Source organism: Scyliorhinus torazame, chromosome 11, assembly GCF_047496885.1.
Source record: "Scyliorhinus torazame isolate Kashiwa2021f chromosome 11, sScyTor2.1, whole genome shotgun sequence".
Classification (NCBI taxonomy): Eukaryota; Metazoa; Chordata; class Chondrichthyes; order Carcharhiniformes; family Scyliorhinidae; genus Scyliorhinus; species Scyliorhinus torazame.
Genome location: NC_092717.1, coordinates 186,251,215 through 186,270,755, shown reverse-complemented (window position 1 = coordinate 186,270,755; position 19,541 = coordinate 186,251,215). Strand labels below are relative to the sequence as shown.

The 19,541-nt window shown below is 48.4% G+C and overlaps 2 protein-coding genes across 3 annotated transcripts in view; one reads left to right on the top strand and one right to left on the bottom strand.

Moving 5' to 3' along the window:
* The window catches only part of LOC140385714 (actin, cytoplasmic type 5-like), a 65,815-nt gene extending 52,014 nt beyond the window's left edge, over positions 1-13,801 (bottom strand). Inside the window, exon 1 of the mRNA XM_072468160.1 lies at positions 13,738-13,801. The gene's annotated coding sequence lies outside the window, so the exon portion shown is untranslated. The remainder of the gene's footprint in view (positions 1-13,737) is intronic.
* LOC140385716 (actin, cytoplasmic type 5-like) lies at positions 13,083-17,720 on the top strand. 2 transcript variants are annotated; one of them, XM_072468163.1, is made up of 3 exons: positions 13,083-13,215; positions 13,301-13,449; positions 15,882-17,720. In XM_072468163.1, exons 2-3 carry the CDS (start codon positions 13,324-13,326, stop codon positions 16,884-16,886), a joined length of 1,131 nt encoding a protein of 376 aa, XP_072324264.1. In that variant the 5' UTR covers positions 13,083-13,215; positions 13,301-13,323; the 3' UTR covers positions 16,887-17,720. The 2 variants fall into 2 exon arrangements, with proteins under 2 accessions (XP_072324264.1, XP_072324265.1); XM_072468164.1 differs by having other exon boundaries at positions 13,117-13,135.
* The last annotated feature ends 1,821 nt before the right edge of the window (positions 17,721-19,541 follow it).

Sequence of the window (19,541 nt, the reverse complement as noted above, 5' to 3'; positions counted from 1 at the left end):
GGACATTGTTGAAGAAAGTCCAGAGTGATTCTCCTACCTGAAGGGGGCTAGCAGGGCTCCGGAGTGCTCCACGCAGTTCTGCCTGCCGATACGGGGCCCTGCACTACCGGTCGGGACATGGCGGACTCCCCGAAAATATAGGCCCCCCCAAGATCGCGCGCGCCCGCGGATTGGTGGCCCCCGATCGCTAGCCTGGTTTTCCCTGAGGGCTGGGTCCGCAGCCGCCGCCAACTGTTCCCATCAGGCAAAACGGGGTTAGAACCACGCTGTCGGGAACTGGGCCAGTTGTCATCCGTGAATAGCGGGGGTGGCCTCTGTCACTGGCCCTCTACCTGCGCCGTGTAGACCACGCGGGCGCAATCCGCGGCGATTTTCCGAGGACTGGATAATCAATGGGAGCGGCATGGCGCCGGTTTTCAGCATCAATGCCCATTCTCCGCCCCCACTCCGATCGCGATTTCAGCGCAGAGGCTCGGAGAATTCTGCCCCCTGTTGCTCAGGATTTCCGCTGGTGGCCATGGAGTGAGTGGTCGCCACATAATGTGGCTCCTGCCTGTAGACTGTATTATTGGCCCTTTTTGGGGGTGGAGCAGGCGGAAAAATGGTGAAGTAGAAGAACTAAGATTTCTCCTCTGATGAGGGATAGTGAAGAGTTACCAGACGAGAAGGGGCATTCTTCAGATCCGGAGGACACGCGTGGCGCTCGCGGGGAAACGATGGTGGAGGGACCTGCAGCGGCGTTGCCTGCTCAGTAGTCGACAGGCAATGGACAGGCAAAAGCTCATGGGCAGCACAGTAGCACAGTGGTTAGCACTGTTGATTCACAGCACCAGGGTCCCACGTTCAATTCCCGGCTTGGGTCGCTGTCGGTGCGGACTTCTCCCCGCGTCTGCGTGGGTTTCCTCCGGGTGCTCCGGTTTCCTCCCACAAATCCCGAAAGGCGTGCTGTTAGGTGAATTGGACATTCTGAATTCTCCCTCTGTGTACCCGAACAGGTGCCGGAGTGTGGCGACTAGGGGCGTTTCACAGTAACTTCATTGAAATGTAAATGTAAACTGACTTGTGACAATAAAGATAATTATTATTATAAGTTTCTGGAAAGGGGGGAGGGAGGGGGATAAAGGTAGGCATCTCAGAGACACCAGCAGCAAAGACTCGGTGTATGAGGTGACCTTGATCAGAGATGGTTGCTGATCACGAGGATCGGATTGCCTCTTTGGAGGCAGAGGTGTTGATGATGTCGGAGGGGCAAAATAAACTAACTGAAGGCCAAGGGGGTTGGTGGTCTAGTGGTATTGTCACTGGACTAGTAATCCAGAGACCCAGGCTAACGTTCGAATCCCATCATGGCAGATGGTGAAATTTGAATTCAATAAAAAACATCTGGAATTAAAATTCCATGACCATGAAATCATTGCTGATTGTTGTAAAAGCCCACCTGGTTCGCTAATGTCCTACAGGGAAGGAAATCTGCTTCCTTATCGGGTAGGCCTACATGTGACTCCAGACCCACTCATTTCAAGGGGCAATTAGGGATGGGAAACAAATGCTGACCACATCCCAAGAACAAATTTTAAAAAAAGATTGATGAACCGGAGAACTGCTGCAAGTGGCAGAACTTGAGGATTGTAGAGCTGCCCGAAGGCATTGAGGATAACTCCTGACTCCCAGAATCCCCAAAGTCACATGATATATGCATGACTGTTCTGTGGTTCCCTCGAGTGGCAAGAAGCATTATCATTAAAATTGGCTGATCAGGCCTGGAGCCCCCAACCAGTTAAAAGATATCGGGTGTTCGCCCATTTAAAAGGTTTGAAGGCAGACGTGGTCTTTTCACAGAAGATTCACCTGATGATTAGAAACCAAATGAGGATGAGGAAAGGGTGGGTGGGCCAAGTGTTTAGAATAATAATCTTTATTGTCACAAGTAGGCTTACATTAACACTGCAATGAAGTTACTGTGAAAATCCCCCAGTCACCACATTCCAGCGCCTGTTCGGGTACACAGAGGGAGAATTCAGAATGTCCAAATTACCTAACAGTACGTCTTTCGGGACTTGTGGGAGGAAACCGGAATGCCCGGAGTAAACCCGCGCAGTCACGGGGAGAACATGCAGACTCCGCACAGACAGTGACCCAAGTCGCCAATCGAACCCGGGACCCTGGAGCTTTGAAGCAACAGTGCTAACCATGTGCTACCATGCTGTTCCATTTGGGACTGGATATGACGGTGAGGGGAGTTACGGTGCTTATTGATAAGAGGGGCTGGTTTAGCACACTGGGCTAAATCGCTGGCTTTTAAAGCAGACCAAGGCAGGCCAGCAGTACGGTTCAATTCCCGTACCAGCCTCCCCGAACAGGCGCCAGGAATGTGGCGACTAGGGGCTTTTCACAGTAACTTCACTGAAACCTACTCGTGACAATAAGCGATTTTCATTTCATTCAGAGGGTGGCTTTTTCAGTGGGAAATATAGTGGGGAATTCGGGGGGAAGATACGTGATGGTGAGTGGAACGTTGGAGGAGGTTCCTTTGGTGAAGTGAATACTCCTAACTGGGATTACGTGGCGTTCATTAAGAAGGTGTTAGTGAGGGTACCGGATTTATATACACATTAGTTGATTATGGGGGGAGATTTCAATTGTGTGCTCAACCCCAGGCTGGATCGGTCATACACCAAATCCTTGAAGGTATCAGTAACGAAGGAGTTGCTTGCGTTCACAGAGCGGATGGGGGATGTGGATCCATGGTAATTCAGGCGCCCGAGTGCAAAGGAGTTTTTCTTTTTCTCGCATGTACACCGAGTATACTCCCCTATCGACTTTTATATTATGAGTAAGGCACTGTTTCCAGGGGTGGTAGGCTCGGAATACTCGGTGATTGTCATAGCGGACCATGCGCCCACCTTGTGGATCTGTGAGTGGAGAAGGGGGACATCCAGCTACTGCCCTGGAGGTTAGATGTGGCACTGTTGGTGGATAAAGGGGGCATATGAGAGGGCCGGACTGGCTATAGTCATGAATGTTGAATTCAATAAGAATGAGGAGGTTTCTCCCTCCACGCTCTGGGTGGTGTTAAAGGCGGTAATCAGGGGAACCTATTTTCGATCAAGGCGCATAGGGAGAAGGTGGGGAGGATGGAAGGACAGAGGTTGGTGGAAGCCATTCTGGTGGAGGGGCTGTTGAAGAAGAGGAAGAGATGGAGTTTGAACTGATGTCGATGGAGAAAGCGGTTGGCCAGTTGCTTTCGGTATGGGGTGCATTTTATGAACATGGGGAGAAGGCCGGTAGGTTGTTGGAACATCAGCTAAGACAGCAAGTGGCTCCGAGGAAGATTGGGCAAATAGAGGACCTGGGGAGGGTTGGTATCACACCCAGGTAAGGTGATGGGGTGTTTGAAGCCTTTTACTGGGGGCTGTACAGGTCCAAGCCACTGGGGTGGGGTCTCGGTCATGAAACAGGATGGCTTGGATTTCCCAGTAGTGGAGACAGGGAAAGTGCAGGGGCTGGAGGGCCCACCTGGGTTGGAAGAAGTGATAAGGTGCATCGGTTCAATGAGATCTGGGAAGGCTCCGTGCCTAGATGGATTCCCAGTGGAATTTTATAAAAGATTTGCGACGGAGCTGGGGCCTCATCTAATGAAAATGTTCACTGACTCGTTAGCCCGGGGGTGCTTTCCCCCACATTGGCACAAGCTTCGATTTTGATAACTTTGAGAAAGGATAAAGATTCAAAGGAGTGTGGGTCTTATTGGTCTATATCATTAGGGCGGCACAGTAGCACAGTAGTTAGCACTGTTGCTTCACAGCTCCAGGGTCCCAGATTCGATTCCCGTCTTGGGTCACTGTCTGTGCAGTGTCTGCACGTTCTCCCCGTGACTGCGTGGGTTTCCTCCCACAGTCCAAAGATGTGCAGGTTAGGTGGACTGGCCATGCTAAATTGCCCCTTAGTGTCCAAAAAGGTTAGGTGGGGCTACTGGTTACGGCAATAGGGTGGAGGTGTGGGCTTAAGTAGGTGCTCTTTCCAAGGGCCGGTGCAGACTCGATCGGCCGAATGGCCTCCTTCTGCACTGTAATTTCTATGATCTATGATCTATGATTATTAAATGCAGATGCAAAGTTCCTGGCTAAGGTGCTGGAACACGCTTGGAGGATTGTTTGCCAGGAGTGATAGCTGAGGATCAGATTCGGTTTGTGAAGGGTTACATGGATATCGGGAACAGGTAAGGAGGTGGATTTAAGACCAGAAAGAGATCAGCCATGATCTGATTGAATTTCGGAGCATGCTCGAGGGGCTAAATTGCCTACTTCTGCTCTTAATTCATATGTTCCTATGTCGACCAATATAAGGAGGTTATTTAATTTAGTGATCATGCCCCTGACTGGTCCGGAATCGGAGGTGATAATTTCTATGGCTGCAGAGACAGCTTTTGACCGGGTTGAATGGGAATATCTTTTCGCGGTATTGGGGCAGTGTGGGTTTGGATTTGTGTTCATTGCCTGGATTAGGCTGTTGTATAGGGCCCCCTTGGCTAGTGTTTGCACTAACACAATAAGGGTATTTCTGTTTGCACAAGGGTGCAGGGCAGGGATGTCCACTCTCTCCATTAATTTTTTGCGATGGCAATTGAGCCGCTGGCGATCACACTAAGGTCAACAATGGATTGGAGCGGCACAGAGAGGGGGGCTATGGAGCACTGAGTGTACGGAGTGAGCGGACGACTTGTTATATGTGACGGACCCGATCTCCAGTATGAGCAGGATTATGGAGATGCTGAGTATGTTTGGCTCTTTTTCGGGGTACAGACTCAATGTGGGGAAGAGTGAGGTATTCCCGGTGAGCTCCCAGAGATAAGGAAGTGGCCTGGAGATGTTGTCGTTTCGACTGGTCAGGTCGCGTTTCCGGTATCTGGGGAATATGGGTGGCTCATTGCTGGGCCTTGCTGCACCAGTTGAATGTGGCCAACCTGGTAGAAGGAGTGAAGGAAGATTTGTTATCGCTGGCAGGGCAGTTTCAAACCATGAAAATGATAATCCTTCCAAAGTTTTTATTTATTTTTCAAAATCCCCCGATTTTCCTAACCAAATCTTTTTTGGGGAGGATTAATAGGATGATTTCGGCCTTGGTGTGTGCAGGTGAGGTGCCTCAGATCCAAAGAAAATTTAGTAGAGGGACAGGCGGTCGGGGGTGTTGGCATTGCCGAATTTGATGAACGATTATTGGGTGGCAAATTTCGAGAAGGTTCGGAATGGATCGTGGAGGGAGGGTCGGTTTGGGAGCAGATGGAGGAAGCTTTGTGTATAGAGTCAAGTCTGAGGGCTCCGCTTCTATTCTGCCAGCCAGATACTCTACGAGTCCGGTAATTGTAGCCTTGTTAAGAGTTTGGAACCAGTTTAGGTAACATTTTAAGCTGGAGTAGATGTCGCTGCGGGCACTGATATGTGGAAATTATAGATTTATCCCAGAGAGGCTGGATTTGACATACAGGGTACGGGTATGGGAGGGGATAGAGAGGTTTAGAGATTTGTTTGTGGAGGGTAGATTTGCAGAGCTGGAGGAGCTGGTAGAAAGATTTCAGCTTCCGATTGAAACCGGTTCTGGTACTCACAGGTCGGGAATTTTGTGAGGAAGGAGCTCGCCATGTTTCCCGGTTACCGGCCCCTTCCTTGCTGCAAAAGGTTGTTTCTGAGGATGAGATAGGTGTAGCGCAACAATGACTTACACAAGTCGAGAAGTGATGAAGTCTATCGAGGCTTTATTAAGCAAGACTTGTTCCCCAGCAGCTCAGTTACAGAATGCGGCTGCTGGGAGAACTCAAGCTCTTATACTCCGCCTTCTGGGCGGAGCCAGCAGGCGGCAGATCCAACCAGGACCTGGGACCTGTCAGCCAATAACCTCTCGGCTTCACAGGTACCGTACTACCGGGGAAGGACGTAAAGCCTATAATTTTTATACCTCCTCCCTTGCACCGTCAGGTTCGCGATGCAGAACCCTTTGATCTCTACTGAATGGGATCCCGCAGCCAGGAAAATCTTTTGGGTGCTCGGACGAATGAAAAGAAAACAGCGTCTTACCGTATCCGGGTGGATAAAACTTTCCGTGCTCCCAGAGTCGATCAAGCATGGCGTCTCGTACCCGTTGACCAGCACCGTTGTTGTTGCCGTTTGGAGCGCCCGGGGCCGCGATTGGTCCAGGGTCACCGAAGCCAGTCGTGGTTGAAGCATTGCGGTGTTTTCTTCAGACCCCATGGAGCCGTCTATGCTGGGGTCCTTGGCTGTCAGCCAAGATGGCGGCATCCATGGATCGCACGCGGTCGGGGGTGGACAAAATGGTGGCGCCCATCCTCCCCGCGTGGTGTCCGGGACCCAAAATGGCGGCGCCCCCGGATCGCACATGGATCGTTGGGGGGGTTGAGGGGGGGTTGAATCTGCTGTCCCCGTTCTTCCCTGGGGATTGCGGCGACCCCCCGGGACCGGCACACCGCTGCGTAATGCCCCTTTTTGCCGCAGCTTTTACAGATAGCTGAGCGGGCCGGGCAGCACTGCCGGGGGTGTTCCGCCTGCCCGCAAAAATAGCAGCGGGCCCCACCGGGATGGTCTGGTGCTCTAGCCGCGCAGGCTTGCGGAGGGGTGGGGGGTGCCGGGGAGTCGGTTGCAATGGGGGTCCAGGGAGCCCAAGAGGCAGCCGCGCGGTCGGGGCCGTAGGCGCGGGCATTTTGTGAGGCCACATCGAGGGAGGCCGCAAGGGCCCATGCCTCTGTGAGTCCTAGCGAGTCTCTCTCTAACAGTCTTTGGCGAATTTGAGAAGAAGTCATACCTGCCACAAACGCATCTCTGATTAGCAGCTCCGTGGGCTCGATCGCGCTCACCAACGGGCAGTTGTAGTTTCGTCCCAAAATTAGCAGTGCGCTGTAGAATTCGTCAAGCGATTTTCTGGGAATTTGCCGTCTCGTCGCGAGTTGGTGGCATACGTAGACCTGGTTTACGGGCCGAATATAGACGCCTTTCAGCATGGTGAGCGCCGTCGGGAAATCCTCCGCATCTTCGATGAGCGTGTAGATCTCCGGGCTCACCCTGGAATGCAGGACCTGCATTTTCTGATCTTCCGTGGTCCGGCCGGAGGCCATTCAAAGGTAACCTTCGAAGCATGCTAGCCAGTGTTTAAACATGGCCACCGAGTTTGCTGCATGGGGGCTGATTCGCAGAGACTCCGGGGCGATCCGGAGCTCCATAGTCTTTTAAGCTTGCTTAAATTGTAGCGCAACAATGACTTACACAAGTCGAGAAGTGATGAAGTCTATCGAGGCTCTATTAAGAACAAAAGAACTAGGAGCAGGAGTAGGCCATCTGGCCCCTCGAGCCTGCTCCACCATTCAATGAGATCATGGCTGATCTTTTGTGGACTCAGCTCCACTTTCCGGCCCGAACACCATAACTCTTAATCCCTTTATTCTTCAAAAAACTATCTATCTTTATCTTAAAAACATTTAATGAAGGAGCCTCTACTGCTTCACTGGGCAAGGAATTCCATAGATACACAACCCTTTGGGTGAAGAGGTGCCTCCTAAACTCAGTCCTAAATCTACTTCCCCTTATTTTGAGGCTATGCCCCTAGTTCTGCTTTCACACGCCAGTGGAAACAACCTGCCTGCATCTATCCTGTTTATTCCCTTCATAATTTTATGTGTTTCTATAAGATCCCCCCTCATCCTTCTAAGTTCCAACGAGTACAGTCCCAGTCTACTCAACCTCTATTCGTAATCCAACCCCTTCAGCTCTGGGATTAACCTAGTGAATCTCCTCTGCACACCCTCCAGTGCCAGTACGTCCTTTCTCAAATAAGGAGACCAAAACTGAACACAATACTCCAGGTGTGGCCTCACTAACACCTTATACAATTGCAGCAGAACCCCCCTAGTCTTAAACTCCATCCCTCTAGCAATGAAGGACAAAATTCCATTTGCCTTCTTAATCACCTGTTGCACCTGTAAACCAACTTTTTGCGACTCATGCACTAGCACACCCAGGTCTCTCTGCACAGCAGCATGTTTTAATATTTTATCATTTAAATAATAATCCCTTTTGCTGTTATTCCTACCAAAATGGATAACCTCACATTTGTACAGTTAAGCAAGACTTGTTCCCCAGCAGCTCAGTTACAGAATGCGGCTGCTGGGAGAGCTCAAGCTCTTATACTCCGCCTTCTGGGTGGAGCCAGCAGGCGGCAGATCCAACCAGGACCCGGGACCTGTCAGCCAATAACCTCTCGGCTTCACAGGTACCGTACAACCCCTAATACATACCACCACAATAGGTGAGGGTAAGATCTCTGATATGTATGGGCAATTGATGGAGAGGGAAAGTGACTCATTGGAGGAGATAAAGAGGAAGTGGGAGGAGGAGCTGGGTGGGGCGTTTGGAAGGGGGGTTGTGGAGTGAGGCCTTAGCTAGAATTACCTTTACCTCCTCACGCGTGAGATTGAGTCTGATTCGATTTAAAGTAGTGCACAGAGTGCATATGACCAAAACGTGCATGAATGGGTACTTCCCGGAGGTGGAGGACAGAGGCGAGCAGTGTTTAAGGGGACCGACGAACCACACACAAATGTTCTGGTCTTGTCTGAATTTGGCAGGATTTTGGGAGTCCTTTTTGGGGACAATGTCATTGATTTTAGGGGTAAAGGTGGCCCCGAGCCTGTCGGCAGCAATATTTGGGGTGTTGGATGATGCAGGAGTGCAGGAGGGGAGAAAGCTGATGTTTTGTCCTTTGCCTCCCTGACATCCCAGAAGAGGATTTTGCAAGGGAGGAGTCTCCAGAGCCGACTAGGGTGACGGTGTGGGTGGGTGATCTGTCGGAATTTCTGCATTTGGAAAAGATTACGTTTGTCAGGGGGTCGGAGGGTGAGTGAGGTGGAGGGTGGAGGTTCTTCATCTCCTTCTTGGTAACAGTCAGCATATGTGGGGGGGAGGCAGAGGGTGGGTGCGGGTTTGAATTGTAAATGTAAAATGAGTAATATAGGACGGTATGGTGGGTCCGTTGTTTATAATGCGAATTGTGCAATGTTTAATGAGTGTTGTGTTTTGTTCATAAAATGGAAAATGTCCTGAATGGAAATTATTTGTTTTTAAACTCTGGCCGAGGTTTTTCGGCCGTGCCCGCCCGAGGTCAACGGACCTGCGCCCGTCCCGTCCGTGGCGATCTTGCGGCAAGCGCGGCTGAAAAATCCAGCCCTCTATTTCTCAGACAGGACTGCTGAGTTTTCCAGCATCTTCAGTTTTAGTTCAGATTTCCAGCATCCCCAGTATTTTACTTTTATTTTCGAGTTTCACAAAGAGAGAGTAAAAATTCTTTAAAATTAAATAGATCTCCTTGTGTTTCCGGAAAGAGGTCGAGGGGTGTTTTAAAAAGCTATTGCTATTCTTCACAGAGGGTTGCAGGGGCAGGAAGGCTTTAGACCAGAAATCTCCATCTTGGACTCTTTAAACACCTGGGGCGGGATTCTGCGGGAATCGGCGGGGCGGGCAACTCCGGCACCGAGGAGTGGCGTGAAACACTCCGGCGTCGGGCTGCCCCAAAGGTGCGGAATCCTCTGCACCTTCAGGGGTTAGGCCGGCGCCGGGGTGGTTTGCGCCGGGCCGGCCGGCGGGGAAGGGGCTTGGCGCCACACCAACCGGCGCCAAAGGGCCTTCGCCGGCTGCCGTGAGTTTGGCGCATGTGCGGGAGCGCCAGTGTGTGCTGGCGTGATCCCAGCGCATGCGCAGGGGGGGTTCATCTCTGCGTCGGCCATGGCGGAGGATCACAGCGACCGACACGGAAGAATAGAGTGCCCCCACGGCACAGGCCCGCCCGCGGATTGGTGGGCCCTGATCGCGGGCCAGGCCACTGTGGGGGCACCTCCCAGGACCAGATCCCCCTGCGTCCCCCCGAGGACCCCGCAGGCCACCCGCGCAGCCAGGTCCCGCCGGTAAGTACCTACTCTAATTTACGCCAGCGGGACCGGCCAAAAACGGGCAGCCACTCGGCCCATCGCAGGCCGGAGAATCGCCGGGGGGGGCCGCTGCCACTGGCCACCGACCGGCGCGGCGCGATTCCCACCCCCGCCAAATCCCCGGCGCCGGAGAATTCAGCAGCCGACGGCGGCAGGATTCACGCCGCCCCCCGGCGATTCTCCGACCCGGCGGGTGGTCGGAGAATCCCGCCCCAGGAAAACAATTTTAGAGAAGCTCTTGAGAATCAGGGATGGAAATATGTTATGTTTGTTTCCTTTGTTGGCCAATTTTGTCTCTATTCCTAATGGCTGACAATAACAAGGTAATGATGAGATCAATGACAAATGGTTTACAACATGGGGTGGGAAATCCTCAGATAAAGCAAAATTGACTCATTTTTCTTAATTGGTGGTACTCTCATATCTGTGTCAGAACACTGTGGCCCCAAACCCACTCAAGCCTTGGATGCATGGATTAGAGGGAGAGATGCCATGGAGAGAATGTAGAGCTAAGGTTCACCAGACTGATTGCTGGGATGACAGGAATGTCCTTTGAGGAGAGAATGGGTCTATCAAGTCTGTATTCACCTGGACTTTAGAAGAATGAGAGGGGGGCTCATTGAAGCGCGTAAAAGGGCTGGACCGGCTGGATGCAGGGATGATGTTTCCTTTGGCTGGGGGGATCTAGAGCAAGGGGTCTTAGAATACAGGGTAGGCTATTTAGCAGAGAGATGAGGAAAAACCTCCTCACTCAGACGGTGCTGAACCTGTGGAATTCTCTACCAAAGCAGGCTATGGAGACCAAGTTACTGAATATATTTAAGAAGGAAATAGTTACATTTCGGGACTCTAAAGGTGTGAAGGAGAATGGGGAGAGCACAGGAGTACGGTGTTGAGATCAAGGATCAGTCACGATCATATTGAACGGCAGAGCAGGCTCGAAGGGCCAAATAACAACTCCTGCTCCTATTTTCTTTTAGTCCCACATCCCACTATAGCACTGAAGAGACTCTATATATTGTCAGGGGTGTCATCCTTTGGAGGAAAGATTAAACCATCAGCATGTGCTGGTCACAAATTGCTGTTTTGAATAATCTGCACCATAATGAGCTGTTTCATCTTCTCTAGAATAGTAGAATCAGAGAACATGACCTACACTTGAGTAGGCGTAGATTCAAAATTAACCCACAGAAATAATACTTCAGTGAGTGGGTTTTCTGAAATAAATTTAGAGTACCCAATTATTTTTTTTTCAATTGAGGGGCAATTTAGCGTAGCCAATCCACCTAGCCTGCACATCTTTTTGAGTTGTGTGGGCGAGACCCACGCAAACACGGGGAGAATGTGCAAACTCCACATGGACAGTGACCCGGGGCTGGGATCGAACCTGCGACCTCGACACCCTGAGACAGCAGAGATAACCACTGCTCCACTGTGCTGACCAAATGAGTGGTTAATCTATGAAACACTCCATCAGGGGATGAAAAGGGGCCGATTTAACACAGTGGGCTAAACAGCTGGCTTGTAATGCAGAGCAAGACCAGCAGCGCGGATTCAATTCCCGTACCAGCCTCCCCGAACAGGTGCCGGAATGTGGCGACTCGGGGCTTTTCACAGTAACTTCATTGAAGCCTACTTGTGACAATAAGTGATTATTATTATTATGATGATGATGATGGCAGATAGCATAGATTAATCCAAATCCAAATTAGATTTCTTTTGGATAATAATAATAATAACCTTTATTATTGTCACAAGGGGCAGCATGTGGTACAGTGGTTAGCTCTGCTGCCTCACGGTGCCGAGATCCCTGGTTCGATCCCGGCTCTGGGTCACTGTCCGTGTGGAGTTTGCACATTCTCCCCGTGTTTGCGTGGGTTTCGCCCCCACAACCCAAAGATGTGCAGGGTAGGTGGATTGGCCACGCTAAATTGCCCTTTAATTGGAAAAATGAATTGGGTACTCTAAACTTAAAAAAAAAAATTATTGTCACAAGTAGGCTATTATTGTCACATTAATACGGCAATGAAGTTACTGTGAAAATCCCCGAGCCACCACACTCCGGCGCCTATTCGGGTACACTGAGGGAGAATTCAGAATATCCAATTTACCTAACAAACACGTCTTTCGGGACTTGTGGGAGGAAACCGGAGCTCCCGGATATAACCCACGCAGACATGGGAAGAACGCGCAGACTCCGCACAGACAGTGACCGGGAATCGCATCTGGGACCCTGGCACTGCGAAGCAACAGTGCCAACCACTGTGCTACCATGCCGCCAAAATAACATTTTGGGATGCAGTACATGAGTGATTTGAGATATTACATAGATTGGGAGCAGCAAGTGACTTTGGATGTATACTTCTCAAAGCTTTCCACCATTGGGATTTTCCTTGTATCATTTCTGGACCCATTGTAGATTCATTGGCAATAGATAGATTGCTATGATAAGTTAACAATGCCATGGTTGGCATTATGGGTGGCACAGTGGTTGGTACTGCTGCCTCACAGTGCCAGAAACCACGGTTCAAATCTGACCTTGGGTGACTGTGGAGTTTGCACATTCTTCCTGTATCTGCGTGGGTTTCCTCTGGGTGCTCCAGTTTCCTCCCACAATCCAAAGATGTGCAAGTTAGGTGGATTGGCCATGCTAAATTGCCCCTAGGTGGGGCTACAGGGATAGGGTGGGGGATTGAGCCTGGGTGGGGTGCTCCTTCGGAGTGTTGGTGCAGACTCGATTGGCAGAATTGTCTTCTTCTACACTGTAGGGATTCTATGATTATCAATGTAAAAACAGATCAACCTCCTTCATTTTAGCCTTATTTGTGGGACCTAACTGTGCGCACAATTGCTATATATCAACACCCAGTATCTGAAGTGTGGTAAGCTGTACAAGCTGAGTCTACCTTTCAAAATGCTCCAATCAGATGAAGGCAAATAAGAGGTTAAACCTAGCATGGGAGTTAGGAATTTTTAGATTTATATGAAAGACGGGAAGCAAAGAAGATAGTTTTTTAAATGATAAATACAAGGTTTAAACATGAATCCAATTGTATTTTGGCAGCAGTAATTTGTAGCTCCTCCCCCTTGCCTACCTCATCTAATATGAATGAGCTGAACCTGGTGCAGTATAAAAGAGCAGTGAATGCGGTAAGGAGTAAATGAATTATCTTTCACTGTTATAACACAAGAGGAGTGGTGCTGAGATTTTCTCCCCCACCTTCCTGACGGTAAGATTTGCTGATTAGCTTACTGCAAGAAAATGATTTGCTTCTTCAGTTTATGATTTACTGTTTTTAAATTCTCAATTTGCAGGGATTTCTAGCAGGCTTGGCACCATGGGGGATGAGGAGATTGCAGCTCTGGTTGTGGATAATGGATCTGGGATGTGTAAGGCTGGTTTTGCTGGGGATGATGCTCCAAGAGCTGTATTTCCCTCCATTGTTGGGAGGCCTCGACACCAGGTAATTTTAACTTTTTGAAAATATTTTACTTGAGTAATAAATTTAAAAGGGGATTGTGGAAGGTCAAAAGTCTTTGAGGCAGAACTGGTCTCTCTGTGACTTGTGAATGACAGGGGTTGTATTGCAAGTTTAACAATCCAACTGCCTGGACTGGGGAGGGGCTGGGGGGAAGAAACTGGTTGAGAATTAGTGAGCAAGTTGGGTTTTTTTTTTTTTTTTTTGGGGGGGGGGGGAAATCTCCTTCTGTCTTTATTTCTGTGTAGCCTATATTCAACTCTAGTTTCTTACCAATGTTGGTGACTCTTATTGCACGCTCTCTCCCCAATGATCTATCTCTCTCTCTCTCTCTCTCTCTCTCCAATGTATCAAGCAGAGCAACTGGGGCTGGGTAACACATGATGGCCTTGCCAATGACTTTTTTTGCTGGTAGGGTGAGGCAGGAACGTAATGGAGGGGTGAAGTAGGCTGTGTGAATTACGTTTTTGGGTTGCTAAGAAACTGACAATGAGCTGTACCCTGCTATGTATGATTAACCTGTATTTAGGTTTACATTAGAACAGCATGGAGAAATCTTTTGAAGGATATTTTCCTTTTGTGGGGCATGAGTTTATTTACTTATTTTTTTTTTTAAATCTGCTGTTTACAAATCTAAATTTAGCAATTTTGTCCTCTGTATATTTTTTTATTTAGGAGGGATATAAAGTGAATATTCCACTGTGATCTAAAGAGTCCTGGTTTAAAATATCTAATTTTGAAAAGCTGATAACAGTAATTGACCCTGAAGCCAAATTTACTTAAAATACATTTTTAGAGTACCCAACTTGACATGGCCAATCCACCTAATCTGCACATCTTTGGGTTGTGGGGGGGTAAAACACATGCAGCCATGGGGAGAATGTGCCATCTTCACAGTGACCTGGGATTGAATCTGGGTCCTCAGTGCCATAGGCAGCAGTGCTAACCACTGCCACCATGCTTGCCCCCCCCCCCCCCCCCACTAAACCCTGAAACCACTTTTTTTTTCTTCTAAATCAACAATGGGGCTGACTGGAATCCCACATTGACTATTGTCCCTGAGTTGCCTGCTGAACCATTCAGCTGTATTAAGAATGCCCACTGTCTTTCAGTGATTAGTCATAAACTATTAATGTGAGCTTTGCCAGCAACATCCATATTCTGAGAATAAATTGTGGTTTGTGAGGTAAATGTTAACTAATGCCATATGTTGAATGATGTCCACTCTCTGCCACAAAACTGTTCCCTGGAACACTTTCCTTTATAATGGGGAACAAGTCTCCAATTGCATACCCATTTTTGTTTATTCCTTGCCTGTCAAACAATGGATGGTATCCCAGTCCTGTTTTGGGATTCTGCAAGGAGAAATTATTTTGTGGAACACTCAAGCATAGCTTTGGAATGGGAAGGCAGTCTTTCCTTTTGTGGTGTAGTGAGCTCAATCTCTACTGGGGCAGCACAGTGGCAAGCACTGCCACCTCATAGTGCCAGGGGCCTGGGTTCAATTCCAGCCTTTGGGTGACTGTAGAGTTTGTACATCCTCCCCATGTCTGCTCCGGTTTCCCCTCATTCCCAAAAGATTTGCAGGTTGGGTGGATTGGCCTTGGTGTCCACCAGGTTAGCAGGGCTTATGGGGATAGGGTTGGGGTGTGGGCTGAGGTAGGGCTGCTTTTTCAAGGGTTTGGTGCAGACTTGATGGGCTGAATGGTCTCCTCCTGCACTGTAGGGATTTGAGCACAATCTATTTCAATAGTGTGCTGCCCAAAGGTATGCTTTTTTTAAGGCAATTTTGGGTGGATTAGCATCAGAATAGGAGCATTTCCTCTTTCGAGTGTGAGTCACTGAGCCAGCATTGTTGTTCATTTCTAATTCCCCTTTAATGTGGTGGTTGCTTTGAATCACTGCAGTCCAAATGCTGTGGAGTTGTTGGGTTGTGATGAATATTTATCCCTAAAATGTTGCCCAGTCATTCTTTTCATTATTGATGTGTCGACTTGCTGCTTCCCATTCAACGTCATGCCCATTAAATCTTTTAGAAAATAAATTCTTTTTTTTATATCGTCCTTTACATGACTACCATAGTGCCAAAGCTCCCTTGCAGTCAATTAAATGTCTGTCATTCAACGACCAGATTATTGTTTTGAGGGAATCCTATTTTTTTTTTGTAGGGGTTCCCCAGTACTTCTCTGCTCTTTGCAATAGGTTACCGTGGGATCTTACATTCACATGAGCAGGCAAATGTGTCTCTTCTAAGAGATGCATTCAACAGTGCTGCACACCCTCATTACTGCATTGTCAACCTTGTGTTCTTTGCTCCCCGAGTGGGACTCTACCTTAAAGTTGTTCTAACAATCTAATTGAACCATGGTTCACATGACCTTGTGACTTTGCTCATTGATCCTTTTTCCTAATTCCAGGGCGTGATGGTGGGAATGGGTCAGAAAGACAGTTATGTTGGTGATGAAGCTCAGAGCAAGAGGGGGATTTTGACCCTGAAGTACCCAATTGAGCATGGGATTGTGACCAACTGGGATGACATGGAGAAAATCTGGCATCACACCTTCTACAATGAGCTACGAGTTGCCCCAGAGGAGCATCCTGTTCTCCTCACCGAGGCACCTCTCAACCCCAAAGCCAACCGGGAGAAGATGACGCAGATCATGTTTGAGACCTTTAACACACCAGCCATGTATGTCTCCATTCAAGCTGTACTGTCCTTGTATGCATCTGGCCGCACTACAGGTATTGTAATGGACTCTGGTGATGGTGTCACTCACACTGTGCCCATTTATGAGGGGTATGCCTTGCCCCATGCCATTCTGAGGCTAGATCTAGCTGGGAGGGACCTCACTGATTACCTGATAAAGATTCTGACTGAACGTGGGTACTCTTTCACTACCACAGCGGAGAGGGAGATTGTCCGTGATGTCAAAGAGAAGCTGTGCTATGTGGCTCTAGACTTTGAGACTGAGATGGTCATGGCTGCCACCTCTTCAACACTGGAGAAAAGTTATGAGCTACCAGATGGTCAAGTCATTACCATTGGCAATGAGCGTTTCAGATGTCCGGAGGCGCTCTTCCAACCTTCCTTCCTGGGAATGGAAACCACAGGGATCCATGAGACTACCTTCAACAGCATCATGAAATGTGACATTGACATCAGAAAGGATCTGTATGCCAATACGGTCTTATCTGGTGGATCCACTATGTACCCAGGTATTGCTGATCGAATGCAGAAGGAAATCACGGCCTTGGCTCCAAGTACAATGAAAATTAAGATTGTTGCACCACCTGAAAGAAAGTACTCCGTGTGGATTGGTGGCTCCATCTTGGCTTCTCTCTCCACATTTCAACAAATGTGGATCACCAAGCAGGAGTATGATGAGTCAGGACCCTCCATAGTTCATCGCAAGTGCTTCTGATTGGGAATGTTCTGGAATGTGCAAAGTGTCCAGGCCACTGTCAGTAGAATATTGCCTTAAAATTCTTGGTTATGCTGGTGGATGCCTATGACAGAAAATGGGGGAGTATCATGGTGTTTTGGCAGAACGCCAAATCTGCTTCCTTGTTTTGTCTTTTCCTCCCCAACATATAATTAATCCATTTAAATGTCAGGGGATTGGTTTGTGACAACCTGTAATTCCTCCAATATACTTTTAAACCCCCTTGTGACCTACAGCAATTAGGTTATGGTAGTGGAAAGACCCAGTTCAGTACTCTTGCTCCCTTAAACTCCAGTCTAGTGATAGTGACCTGACTCCCTAAGTCTTGCCTTGTCTCTGTTCACTGAATTAACTCACCAAGGCCATACAGAATAATTTTGGTACTAATAGGGGGTGAAGAACATTCCATTTCAGAATAACTAGCTTTCAAGAACATCACTTCATCTAACATGGACATGCATTCCAAGCGCCCATTTCCAACATCATAGAAATAAGCTTCCATTTGATTTTGGGCTCCTAGCAACATGTCCTAAAGCTTTGGCAATTCTCCACACCCAGAAACTGAATCCTGCTTGCTGTTTGTGGTCTAATGTGAATACAGTGAATAATGTGAATGCTCATCTGATTTGTGTGCAATTAGTGTTGTACTGCAAAGACAAATCCTATCCCCCCCCCCCCTTCTCCAAATCTCCTTTTCCCTAATGGGCAAATTGTCAAATTTGGAGTGGGCATGTCTATAGCTGAGTTTGTCCAAGTGCAATCTGTATGAGTCTGTCCGTGGAGTAAAGAACAATAAAATTCAAATGAATGTGATTTATGCTTGTGATTTTTTTTCTACTATATCAGCACTGTACTTGGTTGTGGCAGTAAATGAAATGTTCTTCTACAATCCATGTTGTCCATTGCACATGATTGCATTTGCTAGCACAATTTACAAAACCCTTCTGGCTGCCTCCTGCAGCTGTCCAGTTCTTGAACTAGAATCACTACAGTGCAGAAGGAAGAGCACCCTACCTAAGCTTACTCCCCATCCTATCCCACTAACCACATCAGCTTTTGGCCACTAGGGGGCAGCACAGTGGTTACACAGTTGCTTCACAGCTCCAGGGTCCCAGTTCAATGCTTTGGTCACTGTCTGTGCAGAATCTGTTCTTTTCTCCTCTCCCTCCCCCCCCCCGGGTTTCCTCCCACTGTCTGAAGATGTGCAGGTTGGGTGGATTGGCCATGCTACATTACCCTTGTGTCCAAAAGGGTTGGGTTGCGGGGATGGGGTGGAGGCATGGGTTTGAATGGGGTTCTCTTTCTGGGGAGCTGGGTGGCCTCCTTCAGAACTGTGGATTCTATGAAATTAGCATGTCCCAACCACCTCCTCTTACAAAACTGGAGCACCCTTGAGGAAACCCAGACAGCAGGAGAATGTGCAAATCTAGTCACTCAAAGTCTGAATCAAGCAGCAGTGCTAACCACTGCACTCCACAACTGAAGGTGCCTTTGGGAGTAGATTCTGACATCAGCCTGCCTGCAATCAATACAACCCTTGGGCCTCCTCCAATAATGCCTTAAGGTTTTGTATAACGCCTCGGGACACCATGCTCCTTCAGTACCAAATTGCAAAGCCCTCAAACCTGCTCTGCTAGTTTTCCAGAATTTGGTTGGGTACAAAGGATTAATTTCTTTGCTCCATGCACAGATGAAAACTAGTCCAATGACCACACTTATGTTACCTACTATTCTCGATGTTTCCCACGCAAGAGCAGAACTAGTCAAAGTCTTGTTTGAAACTGTGAAGGGAGTCAATACTCTGCATAAGCTGGCAACTTCCTCCATAAGTCTGCTATTCGGAGAATTGTCTGGCACTTGTCATAGCCTAGCCTTTGGATAATTATGCTGGATAGTGTTCAGAATTTTAGTGTTAACCAGTCTCTTTGGGAGCTCATGAATTAAGGAGGCACAGTGGTATTGTCATTTGACTGGTAATCCAAGATTCAAATCCTATCACAGCAGATGGTGGGGTTTAAAATCTCTATCTGGAATTTTAAAAATCTAACAATGACCATGAAACCATTGCTGTAAAAACTCATCTCGTTCACGAATGCACTTTAGGTAAGCCTACATGTGACTCCAGACCCACAGCACTATTGCAGATTCTTAAATGGCCTAGCCACTCAATTGTATTCCACAAATAAAAGGAATGAAACTGGTGTACAGTCGTGAGGGAGTTGTCCTTGGAGTCATGAACATCGACTCTGGACCCCATGAAGTCTCATGGTATCAGGTCAAACATGGGCAAGGAAACTGCCTGCTGATTACCACACACTGACTTCCTTCCGCTGATGAATTAGTACTCTGTTGAATACTAATTGGAGGATACACGGAGGGTGGTAAGGGTGCCTAATGTACTCGGGGTGCCTAAAGGACTGCAAGAGGAAGTGAGGGGACCAACAAGAGGGCAAAACATACTTGTCGTCATCCTTACCAGGCTTGACCGTTTTGGCAGGAGCGACCACCGCAAAGCTGTTGTGAAGAAGTCCCACCTTCACATTGAGGACATACTCCATCGTGTTGTGTGTCATTACCATCGTGCTAAATGGGATAGACTTCAAACACATCTAGCAGCTCAAAACTGGGCATCCA

Excerpts from the sequence above, each read along its gene's own strand:
- LOC140385716 (XM_072468163.1), top strand. The coding sequence starts at position 13,324 with ATGGGGGATGAGGAGATTGCAGCTCTGGTTGTGGATAATGGATCTGGG. Across the intron at positions 13,450-15,881 it reads TTGGGAGGCCTCGACACCAG|GGCGTGATGGTGGGAATGGG; the intron begins GTAATTTTAACT and ends TCCTAATTCCAG.